Below are 16,619 nucleotides of genomic sequence, written 5' to 3' on the forward strand. Positions count from 1 at the left end.
GATCCTTTTTAACGGTCATAAACCATAAAAAAATGGTAACAACTACTCAAAAATTGTCACAACAAATCATATCATTTGTGAAGATTTTAAATAAACTGTTATGCATTCATCTTTTTAACGGTCATAATAAGTATCATTAGTCATGACGGTTTGGGTAAAATAGTGATATGTATATATTGTTTTTTTTTTATTAAAAAAACGTGAATATATATATATATAAAACCCCAAAATTGGGGATCTGCAATAAACTACACACCTGAATAAACAATATATCTTAATATGATCCATTAAATTTCAAGTAACACTCATATTCATTGCTAATTTCATTGAAACATTCCAATCCCATTGGATAACCAATATATATTTGTACTTAATCGTAAAACGTAATGAAATAAATAACACATTTCTAATCTAATTCATATAAATATAATCAGCCTAATCCAAATCCAAATCCAAATGAAAAAATAACCTAATCTCGTCAAATTCGATCACCCACATATATGTCTTTAGCCTTATGGTTCATTTTCATCTTGAGGATAGTTCATAATACATTCTTAGATGAACATAACAAAATCCATTCGAACTTCATATATCTCATTGTCGGTGAAGGCCTTTTTATGGCTAAGATTTTTTAGCTGGAATATAAGAAACAACAAGTTTAATATTTTGCAAAATAGAGAAAAAAAAAAGTTAAAAACACAGTTGTTAAAGATATCAAACATAAATTAAGTTAAAATGTGAGAGGTATTTTATTTACTTTCAATAGAAAAGGAGAAGGGTCGCTCATTATGTCTCGCATGAAGCGCATTGCATGAATACTATATTGCTTACCATCTGGTTGCCTAGCTAGGACCCTACAAAAATATGAAATTAATGCTTATCAACTACAGAACAACGCAAAACTACAAGTTGAGTCTAAAACTACATTGCACATCCTTTTGGGCATAAATAACATCATATGTAAATGCATATAAATAAGAAGTAAACCATTTCGATCTTTAAATCATAGTTATAAAAGTTCCACCATAATGTCTTACCTCGTCGACCTCTTTTAGGGAAATGATAAATGGAGGAGACATCATTATGTTATTGTCACACCCCAAATTTCATAATGACTGAATACCAAAGGCACGTGGCATCTACAATTATTACAAAACTTGGGACATGATACAAACCAACCAAGCAAAACCCAAACTATACAGAGATAGGAAAATCCTACAAAAATTTCGGCAGAACACCCTCTATATTTTCAACATTTTATAAATTTTAATCATGTCATAACCTGAAAATCATAACAATATATATTTCATTGCTCAACCCAAGTATTTAACCACCTTGACGAATGCCAAAACAGTTAAGTAACCCTTACTCCTCGAGACAATTTAGTTTCTTCCCTTGGAAGACATTAGTTTCTCTAGCGCGTCTAAAATCTACTAAAAACATTGTAAAATATACATCATGCTGCTAGTTCCTATATACAGTGTGAGGCATCTTTTTATCAAAGTTAACCAACAAATCAAATAAATTTACCTTGTTCAAAATCGTTATATGATAATCTACACCTGTAAGAATGTTAATATGTTTACCTATATCGTTATATGATAATACCATCCTGCAAAACATATTTTAAACGAGTAAAACTAGCTAACATATATATTAATTCAAACTTAACTACATAGTTTAACATCATTATAATATAACACACAAATATCCCTAGCCACAACCACGATAGTCACACAAATATCTAATCTTTCAAGATTAGAATCAAGCCTTACGTAGCTCTTAACCAAAAACATAATTGTCATACATAAACGTGCTCAAAATAATCACTATTCTCACTTTCGATAACGTTCATATTCAAAACATCATATATAAAGTTTCAGCCATACTGATGCACAATAAACCTATAAGTCAGAATTACTCAAAAATGGATTTTTACTATATTTTCGGGTCTCCAAAACTATCTTAAGATTCATGTCAGTTCCAAACAAAACCACCATCAAAACGTAGGCTACAAACACTATACAAAACACCTAAGAAAATTTTAAGAAACTCTTTGTTCATTACTAGAAATATTTCCCAAAATAGGTTCTTGCACATAAAAAGAGAACACGGTAGGTTTTCTAGCCAACTTACCAATACAATAACGTTTCCTACAGTCATCCAAATAATACATCACTTGATTATTTGAAAACTATGATATATATACTTACTTTTCATGTAGAACTTGAACTCCCAATGTTAGCCTATCGAAGAGTAATTATAGCGTGAACTTGGTAAATATCCTAATTTTCAGCAAACAAGAATTCTGACGGACTATCTTCGGGATAGCACAACTCTTTCCACAGTTATCTAAAACCAACGAGACTTTTGCATTGTAAATATAACACACAGAACTTACTTTCTTACGTTTTACAAAAATTCTCAATCTCATTCCAAATATGTGAAAACTGGGCTCAAACACAGTGCGCAAAAACTTATTTTTGACACACTGTTTTCTTCCGACCAAACTTCTAAACACAAAATCTTTTTCCACAGGGCTCAGAACGCAATGAGGCCAATTGGGATGGAAAGTAGACACACAGAACTTACTTTTTCATGTAGACAAGGGTTTGAATTATAGCCTAATTATGTTAAAAGGCGGTTCCAAAAATGGGGCAGAACCTGATTTCTGACGGGTTAACTTCTTGACCGAGTTACAACTAATGAACACCACCTTAACAATAACGCAAACACACCAAAACTTCTATGAAGAATAGAATGAGGTTAAAGATCAACAGTATAACCCAATTACTAAGCAAACCAGATGATGAGATTATCATTACCGCATAAAAGAAAGTTCAATAGATGAGCGATAATCACTCACTCATTATCTCTAGCCAAGACTCTGAAACAGCAATTAGCAAAGACATATAATTAAAGTGCAGACACCATCTATATACGTATGGACCCAAACAATTAAATCAACTATGAATATCAATTGGTTTGAATATTCCTCTCCACCTCTATTATGACTTACTAGCAAGGGGTTATACAAAGTTTCTCATGGTAAATATCATGCCAAAACTCCAATCAAAAGTCCATCAAAAATCGGTGTTAAAAACAGAATGATTATTCTCTATCAAATAACATAATTCATTGAATATTAGTCAGGCATATATAGAATTAAACCTTGGGTAAATGATTACTCACTAGTTGAAAGCAAATCTGGAATTCCCACGAGAAACTCTGGTTTCGAAAACATCTCATGCAAATTAACACCAACAAATCTCAGCTATTTCTCTTGGACGTCTCCCCACACATGATAATTGCTTCTAATTAGTTGATCTAGGTGAGGTACTTGCTGGAAAATTTTAATAGAAAGTTTCACAGTTCATTGAAGCCATCAAAACACAATCACTCAATTACATCAGAAACTTACCTGTATTCTACTCGGATATTGTAAGATTGAAGAATGGTTTCAGGTCTACATATTATCAACCTTAATAATAGGTTAGAGGGGTCTACCAATTCTCCATAAGCCCAGAGTATCAATTTTGGATTGTAACCAAGCTATATTTTCCAAGTGAAAATATAATAAATAAATAGCCAAACTACAATAACTCATTACGTAGAGTGAGGATGTACCTTCAAACGATGCTTCCCGAGAGGAGGCCTTAATTCACCATATGTGGCTGGTAAAATCTTCTCGTCAGAAGAGACATTTAAAAGCATAACGAAATCACCTCCATGAGAACATAGCAGCCAAATTGTTAATGCTATTAAACATTCCAAAATAAAAAACTACTTTTGCAGCATAGGTTCAGTAAAAAAATATGGTGATCCCTGATTGTAAATACAAACTACAGAAAAAAGAACACAAATCAGGTTTCAGTTCATGGTGGATGCTTGCAATGAGCATAAAGCGGCTAATATCTCCATTACCATACACTTAAGCAAAGTACATAACAATTTTAGCAAGCCAATATAAAATTCCCCGGTTCACAAATTCAAGTCGGACACAACATTATGTTATACAAGACATCTGGTGTTACAGTGAACTAGTGAAGACATTTATCCTCCGTTAAATAAGCAAAAATTGTAATTGTCCTAAGCTAACATTTTATGGGGTTAATTTGTATTTCTCGGTTCATATAATTATAATTGATATTGTGCCCATAGAAAATTTCAGGTAAATGGGGTTATATAAGCATAGCAATTTGCAAATCAATGAGGTAAAGTAGGCATGAACAGTTAATTGAAAACTCATACCTTACTTGATTTCATTTTTACCACGCTTCATATGCCGGTCTCAATGCTTCTGATGCACGCTTTGGTGTCATTTCCGGGGAATTCACCTTCCTTAGAAACTTTAGCATTTGGCAAACTACTCAGGCTTTGAACTATGATTATATTTTCAAGGAATTTTGTGTTAATGTAGTGGGTGGAAGATTGAATATAACTTTCATACCGTCTCCTAATGCTCCGAATGTGTTTGCCTTTGTGAATGGGATTAAGCTTGTGTCTATGCCTGATATCTACAATACTACCAATGGGGATGATAATAGTACCAATCTCTTGTATAATTCACATTACTTCTTCAACACTCTGGAGGTGTTGGTCACTATTTGCGCCCTCATAATTTATCTTGTCGACTTCCAGTTCTTTGGGTAGGTTCTTCAGAAACCAGGGATGCTTTTTTACCTTTGGTAGGGTGATTCTCTATCATTGGAATTAACATCAAAATTGGTTAGACCTTCCATGACTGAAATATAAGAATTGGATGCACAATTAGTGGGGAGAAGCTCACTTTTGACGGGTTGGCAACAAAAATCCGGGAGAGGAGTTCCCTGCAACTTGAAGATACATGAACATAGTCTGGTATGGAGTATTGAACATTCATTATTCTCTATTGAGCATATCACAAAAGACGGGTAGATAGAATCCACTCCAAATTCAAGTATATGAGAAATGAAGTCGGTAGTGAGTCATGAAAAGAACTCACCCCAATAGTCTTTGGAAATTTCTAGGATCTTCCGGATCCTCAAATGGATATGCTCCTACCAACATTACATACGATTGTCACACCACGGGACCAAACATCCGCTATCTGCAATTACAGAGAAACTTAGGGTAGGAGCCATTGGTCCACTAGGGGGGTGAACCAAATTTGTGTACACATGCACGAGAAAGCACACTATTCATGAAACTATTAATGGGTTATAGATCGCCAGTTCAAAATAAATAACTACTTTGTGGTATGGCCATGCACACGTGACTATATGTCTGCTACAGAAACAAATCAATATTAATGCTGTGTAACGACAATTCCACAATAAGAAAAATCACACACTGACAAGAGCCTGTTTTACAAACACATCAAATGCTTCGAACATATATTGTTATCTGATATTAGGTACATGCAAAGTAGCAGGTGCTTCTCTAATTTTGTTCCAAGCTCATGGACCGGCAAAAACACATGATCCTTAACAAGTGCCAACTTGTCCCTATGCTTTAGCAAAGGCACAAGTAAAATTTTAAATCAAGAGGTAGCTCTTTCTTGATGATACTTTGTAAGGCATTCACATTTCAGATATTTGTAAATGAAAGTCATCACAGGCAGTTTGTGAAATAAAAAACAAACTTCCCATGATGCATAGTTAATTACACTAACTAAAATGTCGATGTGATAACAAAAAACAGTACCACCAAAACTCATGAGTAATTTAATAGTGTTGTGTTCTGTGCAGCCATGAGTGTGTAGCCTGATATGTTTTTCCATTTTCCTTCTTTTTCCCTTTTCTGGCGCTGGGTCAACACTCACAGCATGTTGAGGGTGTTCAGACCAATAATCAGATAGCTGTGTAATAAGGCAGCCTGAGGCGCAATAAGACAACTGTCTAGATTTCACTAGGCCAACTTCACACTTAAGCAAAAAAAATTACCTTTCCATCATACTCTTTCCACGATAGAACTTCTGGGGCAATATACACTGGTGTTCCAACTGTTGATTTAGGTTGTGAGTGCAATATGCCAGACTGTGACGAAACAAAATGTAATTATCATGAATTGGTTGGGAACGGTGAGGTGCTTATCATATCTAAACCACAAAACCTAGAAATCATTTGTTACCAACCTTTGAATAACCAAAATCGCATATCTTAAGACGTGGAGTTGCACTTCCATCCAAAAGTGTATTCTCCAGCTTCAGGTCCCTATGACAAATTTCCTGCAGCAAAAGCATTAGGTGATATCACCACAATTAAAAATAGTATCATTGGCCAGACACAGCCTTTCATTATTGATAATAGTACCAATCTCAAGAATCGGCTTAATGTGGGTGGCAATCAGATTTCAACGACTAGCGATACTGGAATGTTTCGAACTTAGGCAGATTTTAGATTTCAATGAAGAAAGAGTTGCGAGAGATCGTGCGATTCACCTTGTTTGTTTGTTTGTTTGTTTTGTTTCTTCTATTTTTTTCCTTTTTTGTGTGTGAACCTGCAAGTGTTTGAAGAAGCGGGCCGGGAGACTGAGCGTGAGCTTCGTAGTAGTTTTTTTAGTGCAATTGTGGGGGCGAGACTAAAAAATTAGAATTTGGTCTTCTATCTATGACTGTCACATAAAGTTAGTCAGGGAACTATTTTAGTGAAATAGTCACAAATAGTTCTCCACACATATACATCTTCTTTAAAAAAAAAAAAAAAAAACTATTTGTGACCATTTCGAAAACGCACGTCACCAAAAACTTTTTAAAACAGTCACAAAAACCCTTTTCTGCCATTTGTGACCATTTCGAACAGAACAGTCACAAATAACATTTTAAAACAGTCACAAAAAGCCTTTTTTCTACTAGTGTATAAAACTAAATAACCCTAAGAAAAACTTGCATTACCAAGTTACTACTTAATAGGGAGCGACTTGGCAGGATAAACCTGATTACGAATTCTTATGATTTGATACAGTAGTAAACCCTGACCAAAACTTGCGTCCGGCAAAGGGTGACGCTCAACCAACCCAAATTCGTGTCAAGCAAAATAATCAAATGCTAGAGTTTCTTTGGGTGTAACCTATCACTCTTGTAAAAATATAATCAAGATCCTATAGCATTACGACCTGCTTGTCTTTATTTAGGTTAGACCCTAGGAAATTTTGTACACTCAAATGAAGGAGCCATAAATCCAAGGCAATGATTAAAATTGAAGATTTTCCCTAGCAAAAAATGGAGATGGAGCAAGACTAGAAGTGAACAAGTCAATTTTCGTTTGGTCCATAGACCATAGAGTCCTTCTAGCATAACACATTGTATTACAAATTAAGCTATTGTAACACCAACTAGTATATTCATGCCACATGGATTGGGAGACTTGATACAAACATGACTGGTAATTGAAAAGAGAGAATGAACAAAAAACTCAAAACCCAAGTGTGTGATGAATTGTTGATCGAGAAGAGGACGATAGAAATTCATAAACAAGGGACAACCATCGTCAAGACGTCAACTCCAATCGTACTCCTCTCTAATCTCTTTCCTATTCTTCAAATATATTCTTTTCTCTTCAAATCCAAATTGAAATTTAATAGAAACAAATTGACAAACCCCAATAATCATTGTGCTTGTGGATTTGTCCTAAAGAATTTAACTAAATGAATTGCAAGCCCAACAAAGAACGTATTGTGTAACCTTCCAAATTGCTCAAAATACTCAGTGAACCAACCAAATTTTGGGTTTAATCTCTCTGGTTCATACATACCCTGCATAAAAACCCACCCCCTCAATACGTACTAAACCATAAAAACCCTCTCTTTTTCTAAAATATCCAAACTGACTAAAATACCCCCAACACATAAAACCCTAGATCTCAAATTTCTCTTCTCTCTTTCTTCTCGCCGCATCCTCTCTTCTTGTAAACCCTAGATATCCTGCAAAACCAAATTAACATAGAAGATGAGATGACAAAACAACCGAAAAATAAGAGAGAAACACCCAACAAAACAAAAAAAAATCAAAAGTTTCCATGTCATAAACACATATTATGTGTGCAGAGTCAGAGTCCCTTTCTCTGTCTAGTTAAGCACCAATATAATTATATATATTTGTGAATCCAAGGTTACTTGAAAATCACTCTTTGTCCTAATAACATACTTCATTATGGTAGTTATTAAGAAGCTATTTATTGTCATCACAAACACATAATCTCCAAACCACCAACTAACCACCATTTCATCCTCTATCCCTAAATTGGATAGACAAAGCTAGCTCAAACATATACTAAATAGCTTTAGTGACTATGTAAATATAGATTTACATATATAATGACTATGTAAAAATACATTTATATATATTCTGTCAGGTGTCAGGCCAATTTCATTCCCAAAAGGTATTATGTAAATTTAAGTTTTCATAGCTTTAGTGACTATGCAAATATAGTTTTACATATATATAACTATGTAAAAATATATTTACATATATTTGGTCAAGTGTCCGGAACTTTTCAATCCCAAAAGTTATTATGTATATTTAAGTTTGCATAGGTCAAGTTACTATGTAAATATATATTTACATATATAATAACTATGTAAAAATACATTTACATAAATTTTGTCAGGTGTCAGGCTGATTTCATCCCCAAAAGTTACTATGTAAAACTATATTTTCATTCTCCAACTAAAAAATGTAACATATAAAATCCAACATCAAACTATAAAATCCAACAAGTTCATCGACATCTTGTTTTTCATATACGAGCAACATCAAAGAATAGATGAAAAAATGCAAATTCATTAAACCGGTGCAGAGCATGTTGTAAGAGTAGAGCCCACTCTTGGGTTGTGGTGGCCATAGCAAGGGCCCTTGTTCTTCTTCCTACCTCTTGTTGCACCCGTGCTGTGCTTCCGTTTCTTGTCTGGTCTCCCTATCTTCTTTTTCAGATCTGGAGATAGTAAATCAGGCACACTTAGTATCTTAGCAGGCATTTTACTGTTCTCCACAGGTATTATAGCTCTTGAATAACTATCACGGAATGTCTGAGAATAGAAGAATTTATCACAGTAGGTATACACATTCAATCCATCAGCCAAAATGGAGCGCAGTGCATGTGCACAAGGGAATCCTTTGATTCTCCACCAATTACAAGAGTAGTGACTTCTATTCAAGTTAACCAAGTGAGTATGAGTAGACGCACCTCAAAAATACCCTCCCTTGACTTGAGAACCACCCAACTTCTCCCCACCTCGATCCTCTCAGCCAATAAAGTTTCCATAGATGGACATAAGATAGTAGTCCAGCTCCTAGCTAACTCCCGCCGATCAGACATCATTTTCATAATTTCCCCACGGATCTTGTCTACCATTGCAGTGATAGGCAAGTGGCATTCTAGTAGGATCCAAGAGTTGAAGCTTTCCGCAATATTAGAACACATATCGCCATATCTATTTCCTTGAAAATAAGCATTACACCAATGCTCATAACCTATGGTGGACAAAAATGTTTTCACTTGATTGTCGCAAACATCTCGAAAATCAGCCATACTTTCTCAAACTCATGGTGCGTCCCAGCATAGGCAAGGTCTGAAAATAAATCTAGGGTATGCAAGCGGAAGCAGTGGTTGCTGGGCATAGCTGAATTAAGATTATTTTTAAGGTGCCACAAACAATAACCATAATGGGAATCATGAAAAACGCGAGAGACACCCACGAGTAGACAATGGTTTCTGTCAGATATAAAAGTTAGCCTACAATCTTTGGAGACCACCAACCTAAGTTGCTCCAAGAACCAATCCCAATTATCATCAGTTTCAGAAAGTACAACCGCCATAGCTACTGGAAAAATACCTGGAACACAAATAAACATCAATTACTGATTTGGTTTTGCGTGCCATACTCATTATGAAAACTTAACTCTTATATATAAAAATAAATTTTCATAGGCTAAATTATTATGTAAATATAAAATGCATAGGCTAAACTACTATGTGAACGTAAATTTTCATAGTTTATGCTAGTTCACACGCCTGTTCAGTTTTACAAACTACTATGAACTACTATGTAAAAAGTCACAAACTCAAAAAGACATACCCCCATTTGCATTTTTGGCAGTAGCTGACAAGACACACCTTTTGTATTTTGTTTTCACGAAAGTTCCATCCAAACAAAGCATAGGACGACAGAAGTTAAAGCCATGAATACAAGCACCAAATGCAACAAATAATCTCTTGAACTTTCCTGTTGTTGATTCCTTTTCCAAAACAACATGACTCCCTGGATTGGTTTCTTTCAGCTTTCCAACATACCAATGTAACTGATGATAAGATAAAGCATGGTCCCCATGTATCTCCTTCAATGCAAGATATATGCCGGTATGGGCAAAGCAATAATTCAAGTTCACACTATATACCCTTAGAAAATGGTCAGTGATTTCACATGGCTTAATCAAAGGCTTGTCTCTCACCATATCTAAAACAATACTCTTTACAAGTTTACTATTCACTGGGGGATTGTTAACGTCAGCAAATCCAACTCCACATGTGTGTTTTGCTTCCATTGTCTTTATTTCAAAGAACTTCGGCATCTTATTCTTCTTGGATGCGTGAACTCTCCATAGACACTCGGTTTCAGTCTTCAAATAACACTTAGCCGTGACTCTATCAGGATCATCATTCTTCTAAATAAGAACTCTGTAATGATTAACAAGACAATGGCGTAAAAGCTCAACACGAAAATTGGCAACACCACCAGGAAATCTCTGTCCCACACCAGTCAAAATAGGCAAAGAAGTGACATTAACATATTTGTCATCATATGTAGCAGAAAACATAGAAGAACTAAAAGTACAAGAAGAAGCTTGAAGAGAGACTTTGGAACTAGAACCAGCGTCACACAAAGCAAAAAATCCTTTTGACGATGCTGTTATAAAAAATGTATCAAAACTTTTAACCAAATTGAAGCAAACAAGGGATTGAAGGTCCGAGTCAGTATCTATCACAATACACTTTGAATCCCTTACAAAAGACAGTTCTATAGACAATGGAGTAAGGTCTGGCCACTTTTCAAAAATCGTACGCTTCAAATCAGCAATCATACCGTTAGTCCCGACACGGACATTCATAATTTACGCCTCGTACATAATAGCAAAAAGAGCAGTCCCATCCATGTCTGCATTTGGAAAAAACAACAAAATCAAATTGATGAACATATGTAAATGTATTTTTACATAGTCAATATCACCAACGAAACAATATTTTAAGCAATTTGACTTTTAAATTTTCATGGTCAAAATAAAAATCGCAAATAAGATGGAATAAAGGTGAATCTCTTCAGCGTCTAACCTTCTTTCGTCAATTGAGAAACAAAGGAGGTCAAATCGTGTTATCCAAGCAGATGAATCGGTGTTCTTCTTGGTCGAAATTACAATGAATCTATAAAAAGGGTAAAATGGGTAATAAAATAAAATAGGAAATAGAAATCGGACTGGATTTGCCCTGTTATTGGAAAACAGGGAGGTTATGTGGTATGGGCCGAGAGGAAGGGGTTTATACTCAACCGGATTAAAACCAAGGGGCTGAGCCCCATTTCTTGGTGAACCAACTCTACTAAAAAATTGTTAAACTTCAATTCAGTCCATTATTAAATTTTGAATTTTGATTAAAGAAACAATTTGTATCTATTACGGTTAATTCTTAAAAGTTGAAAATGGAGTAGTGGTGGTAGTGAAGAGGGGAGAGGGGAGAAATGGTTCTTTTTAGTGGCTTACCACTTGTGCAGGTTGTACACATGCAGGTCAAGCTCCAAGTGGCGGCTTTTCAATTCATTGGGTCGTGTACTCGTGTTACATTATAAGTGTGACCACAATGTGTTACACTATAATTTCTCTAGACGATATTACGGCAACTCGGGCCAATCCAATGGGCTTCAGAAAATACAATATTAAAATAGTGAGGACCTTGTTTTAAAACAATAACCTACTGTGCCAAAGGCAGTAAAGTCCAGTTTTGAGTTTTGAGGACTCTAGAGTCTAGACTTCTGGAGTTTGAATTTTGAACTACGCAAGGCCCAAAATATCACCGATATATCGCTAATATATATCGTTTTTTTGGTACACCGATACGGATATATTCGATATATCTCAACCGAATATTAAATCCTTTTTTCTTGATATATATCGCAATTTCCAATATAAAGATATATTTCGACCAATATATATGATATATCCGATATAAATAGTTAACTTTGACCAATATTGTTGATTTTGACTAAATATTGTTGACTTTGACTGATATATTAATGATATTTTTGATATAATCTACGATATTTCTGATATATCGACATACAAAACAAAATTTTGACTGGTCAACAAAAAAATAGATATCTTCGATATATCTGATATATATCAGTTTTTGGTATATCGAAATATTCACCGAATTTGATATTTTGGGCCTTGGAACCATGACACCACTTTTCTCTGATTAAAGCATTTACATTAGTTGCACCTTCCAATCCAATTTTTCACATTACAGTATAACGAGTATTAGGGCTCATTTAGGGTGTTGCAAAAATCTAGGTTGGTTCCATTCATAGACAATAGTTGAGACCTCGTCCACATTTTTGGTTTTGTTTTGAATTTTTGTTTGCTCTAGGTTCTAGACATGCAGTATAGGACATATTACAAAATATCGTGATATATCACAATTTATATCAAGACCTCAACAAAATATACGAATATATCAAGAATATAATTTTGATACTTTATAATACAAAAACTACAAATATTTTTTATTTATCATTAAATATCACGATATATTCCAATTTGTATCGAGATCTCAGTAAAAAATATGAATATATCAAGAATATGATTTCGATACCTTCTATTGCAAAAAGGGCAAATATCTTTGATATATGTCATTAAACATCATAATATTTCATTAATATATCGATATTTTCAAAATATCATAATATATATACTATCTTTTGTCCTTCTCTCTCATTTTGACTTTTCTTTAAGATACAAGCAATAGCTACCTTCTTCTAAAAAGAGTAAAAATATGCAAATTTTGCTAATCTCTTAAAGCTTTTTAAATATGAAGAACTAAGAAGGGAGGTTTGAGTTTTCTAATCTCCTTGATGAACTCTATCTTTTCAGTCTCATCTATCTTGTTATCATTTTTTTAGATCCAAATTTTTGGATATAATCATACTCTTGCTTGTTTTTATTTTTCTGACCAACCTTTTTTAAAATAATTTGAATTTAGATCCAATCAAATATAGTCTTTGTATACACACATGTGCATATATTTTAAAGAATATCAATTATCATTTTTTTTTTCTTAAATCCAATTATCCTTTACATTTCCTTCTTCTTAGTTTTTTTTTTCCTTTTATTCTTTTAGTTTTTTATTAATCAAAAAAATTAAATAAAGAAATTAAGAATCTTTTGTTTCAACTTATTACAGATCTATTATTGAAAATAAAAAAAATTAAAAAAACAATCGAAAAACAATAACAAATCTTTTATTCCCAAATAAATCATTCTTAACAAAATTAAAAAATTAAGGATGAAATGTAGATCTGAAATTAAGAAATTTTCTATTAATAAAATTTATTGTTTCACATAAATAACTCCGAAAATTTTATTTTCCTTTTTATTCTTGATTATCTATATAATAAAGCAGCTTGGTTTTTTATGCTGTTATATCTAGCGGTTAGGGAGAAAACAGTTTTGGGATGATCCTAAGGTGATAAATCAATTTCTTTTAAGAGTCTTACTTACTCTAAACTAAAAAGTCCTAAAACTTGTCAACAAAATAACCACCCGAAATCAATTTCTTTTAAGAGTCCTACTTACTCTAAACTAAAGAGTCATACTTACTCCAAAAAAACTTGCCAACAAAATCACCACCCGAAATAAAAACCCCTCCATTGGAAACCAATCTCATTCACTTACATCTCCAGGTCACGTGGACTCGACCTGGGTTGAGATATGCGAGTGTGATGTTACACTACTCGCCTCGCACATCCAACCGGTCCAAGTAGGTTGAATCTCCAACTCTTGGTAAGTAAACTTAAACCAAAAGACTAAACTTTCATCTATATAATAAAAACAACTTTGTTTTGAAACGCTTTGTGTGAAGCCTACATTCGATAGCTAAAAGTTTATATAATTAGTACATCTGATGAATAATAGTACAATTAAGAGTTAATATTAAGTTGATTTTAATTAGAAAACAAAGACCAAGTTGATTTTTAATTAGGAAACAAAGACCCTCACCAAAAAAAAACCTTCGTTTGAAACTTATGAAAACGTCCTCAAACCCTTCGTTTGAAACAAACATACAGGAGACTCCACCACCAGAAACTCAACAAGGGTGATTCTTCTCCATTGCTCCAAGTTCTCTCCACCGCTCCAAGCTTCTTCAATAGGTGTAGTGACGTTATTTCACATATTAAATTGTATTCTCCACTAATTTTTATTAATGTATACCCTTTATTTAACACTCAATCTTCTCTGCATATTGCCTATACCTGAAACGTTTTTCTCTCTATCTCGATGTATTCTCTCATCTCTAAGTTTAGCGAGGGCTTCCTTCCTCTCAACGAAATAATTATATTATATTTTGTTCTACTGATTTCATATGAAAAAATTGCTTTTGGTTAAAAATTGATATTTTGTTATACTTTCACATTACTTAACTTCTCGAACTAGGTATTTAGTTACTTTTTCTTTGAATGGTTGCCTTGCTGATAATGCAAGCAGCCACACGTAATTCTAGAATAAGTTGAATTGTGATTCGTTTGAAACTTATGTTTTCAAACCCGCCGTTTGAAACAAAAAGGAGACTCCACCACGAGAAACTCAACAAGGGTGAGTGTAGTGACATGATTTCACATATTAAATAGTTGATAAGCACCCAAAAAAGTGTATTATGAAACCCCATTGAGACATATAAATTTTGTTAATTATGTGTTTAATAATCATGAAATAAATATCTTTTCAAAAAAATTTGCGGGTATTTGCAAGATAAACATGGAAATATTGGTTTGCGATAAAAGACGAGGAAACGGCGTATATATGAAAGCATCAAACTTCCAAAGCTCCTACCTCTCGAACCGGGACTCGAATCACGACAAAGAGAGTTCCCGATGAATTATCGCGATAGGCGGGAAGTTGTAAACTGCCCAAAATACCGGACCATGGATCGATCGCATATGGACCCACTATCGCGGGGCCACAAGATTGGATGAGTCATCAATCATGGAGCATGTCAAGACAAAAATAACAAATTATTGGTGCAAAGTTGACACCTTGCATGTAATAAATTAGATTAGGTGTTAATAGTGAAAAAAAGGCAAGGTGTCACTTTGTTTTAATGTGGTGGATAAAAATGAATTAATGTGGTTTGATGATTCACGTGGGAGAAAATGAGATTTCTCTCAAATGGAGAAGAAATTAGACAAGGGTGGGGGACACTCCATTTACTCCCTTGACTTATTTTCCTTACATGGCATTATTTTAGTTCCTTACTGAAAAAAATCATAAGTTAGTTTTTAGTTTTTATTAGAAAGCTTGTAATAGTTTTAATGGAGGAAACACTTGTTTTCTTCTAGAAAATAAATAGAAGTGAGTTTGATTGTTTAGCTTTCCCCTCTCTCTCTCTCTCTTTTGTGTTTATTTTAGTTTATAAATCCTTGTCCCAAGGATCATGAGCTAACTTCCTTTTTGGGGAGTTAATCCAACTCATGTGAGGGTAAATCAATTTTTGTTAGTTTGGTAGGTTGTTAGGAAGAACAACTAGCTCTACACCCTATCCCAAAATGATAGTTGGTGTAGTGTCTAGTTAGGAATCAAAGCAATGAGCTTAGAGATAAGTCATTGCTTAGTTCCACTTGCTAGCATGTGTGAGCTCTTAAGTGAGCCATACATGCTAGGGATCAAATCTTTTCTTCCATTAAGGGATTGTCTATGAGTCTAGGAAGGATCAAATAACCTTTTTCAAATCAACATCTAATGATAGTTTCACATGAGGAGGATTAACTCTCCACCTTTTCTTTCAAATCTCTATTTTGGTATTAAGTGCATGTTTTCAAACTTTAATGTCTTTCTTAATGTTTGTGTAGGAAGGAAATCCTAGCTTTAATATTATAACCTTACTCCTTAGTTCCCTTAATTGTAACATCTAATTTGTAGTTGTTCTAAACTTTAGGTTAGTTCGAATCCTTATTCAAACTCTACGAAACGAAGATCGTGAGTAAGGAACATTGAGTGCTTTTGCATCAATTTAGAGAGTTCAAACCTCTAAGTAGTGTTAAACAAGCATATATCAAATGGGCATTTCTTTGTTCTAAAGCCATAGAACTTGTCTTCTGGTCGGAAGTTACATCAAGGGGGAACCCCCATTCTCTTCCTTCATTTCCTTTTCGTTTGTTTACGTTTTTTTTTGTTAAAATTCGTATTTTTCCCTCAAAATAGACCTGTAATCTCACAAATTTTTCGTTCCACTTCCAGGTTCCAAAAGTTAGGATTGGGAAACAACAATTCAGGTGATTATAAGAGTGCAGTAAAAAGTTGAAATCATTCTGAATTAACCGACGGCGCCTAGCCTATATCGAAGTCAGCGGCAAGACAGGTGTGACCAGCGTCCATGAAG

At 34.1% G+C, this 16,619-nt stretch overlaps 1 protein-coding gene and 2 long non-coding RNA genes across 16 annotated transcripts; all 3 read right to left on the bottom strand.

The window, feature by feature from the left end:
* Positions 1-261: 261 nt before the first annotated feature.
* On the bottom strand, positions 262-4,948 carry LOC147511831 (uncharacterized). Of its 13 annotated transcripts, XR_015219511.1 has the most exons (8): positions 4,790-4,948; positions 4,451-4,701; positions 4,257-4,349; positions 3,628-3,725; positions 3,422-3,552; positions 3,193-3,343; positions 758-854; positions 262-635 (listed from the first exon to the last, which is right to left on the bottom strand). It is a non-coding gene; the product is annotated as an uncharacterized LOC147511831 (long non-coding RNA). The 13 variants fall into 13 exon arrangements; XR_015219510.1 differs by having other exon boundaries at positions 4,257-4,701; XR_015219517.1 differs by having other exon boundaries at positions 3,193-3,725; positions 4,252-4,349.
* A 133-nt stretch (positions 4,949-5,081) lies between these two features.
* Positions 5,082-6,562, bottom strand: LOC147511832 (uncharacterized). Of its 2 annotated transcripts, XR_015219524.1 has the most exons (4): positions 6,422-6,562; positions 6,116-6,208; positions 5,925-6,017; positions 5,082-5,839 (listed from the first exon to the last, which is right to left on the bottom strand). It is a non-coding gene; the product is annotated as an uncharacterized LOC147511832 (long non-coding RNA). The 2 variants fall into 2 exon arrangements; XR_015219523.1 differs by having other exon boundaries at positions 5,082-6,017.
* A 2,201-nt stretch (positions 6,563-8,763) lies between these two features.
* On the bottom strand, positions 8,764-10,549 carry LOC147511833 (uncharacterized). Its single transcript, XM_086598577.1, has 4 exons — positions 10,057-10,549; positions 9,738-9,813; positions 9,165-9,411; positions 8,764-9,006 (listed from the first exon to the last, which is right to left on the bottom strand). Exons 1-4 carry the CDS (start codon positions 10,547-10,549, stop codon positions 8,764-8,766), a joined length of 1,059 nt encoding a protein of 352 aa, XP_086454703.1.
* Positions 10,550-16,619: the final 6,070 nt, after the last annotated feature.

This window comes from Coptis chinensis, chromosome 3, assembly GCF_015680905.1.
Source record: "Coptis chinensis isolate HL-2020 chromosome 3, ASM1568090v1, whole genome shotgun sequence".
NCBI lineage: Eukaryota > Viridiplantae > Streptophyta > Magnoliopsida > Ranunculales > Ranunculaceae > Coptis > Coptis chinensis.

Coding starts and splice junctions, on each gene's coding strand:
- LOC147511833 (XM_086598577.1), bottom strand. CDS start 10,549: ATGCCGAAGTTCTTTGAAATAAAGACAATGGAAGCAAAACACACATGT. Junction 9,412..9,737: donor TGGTTCTTGGAGCAACTTAG/GTTGGTGGTCTC, acceptor TCAAGGAAATAG/ATATGGCGATATGTGTTCTA. Junction 9,007..9,164: donor CAAGGGAGGGTATTTTTGAG/GTGCGTCTACTC, acceptor TTCTATTCTCAG/ACATTCCGTGATAGTTATTC.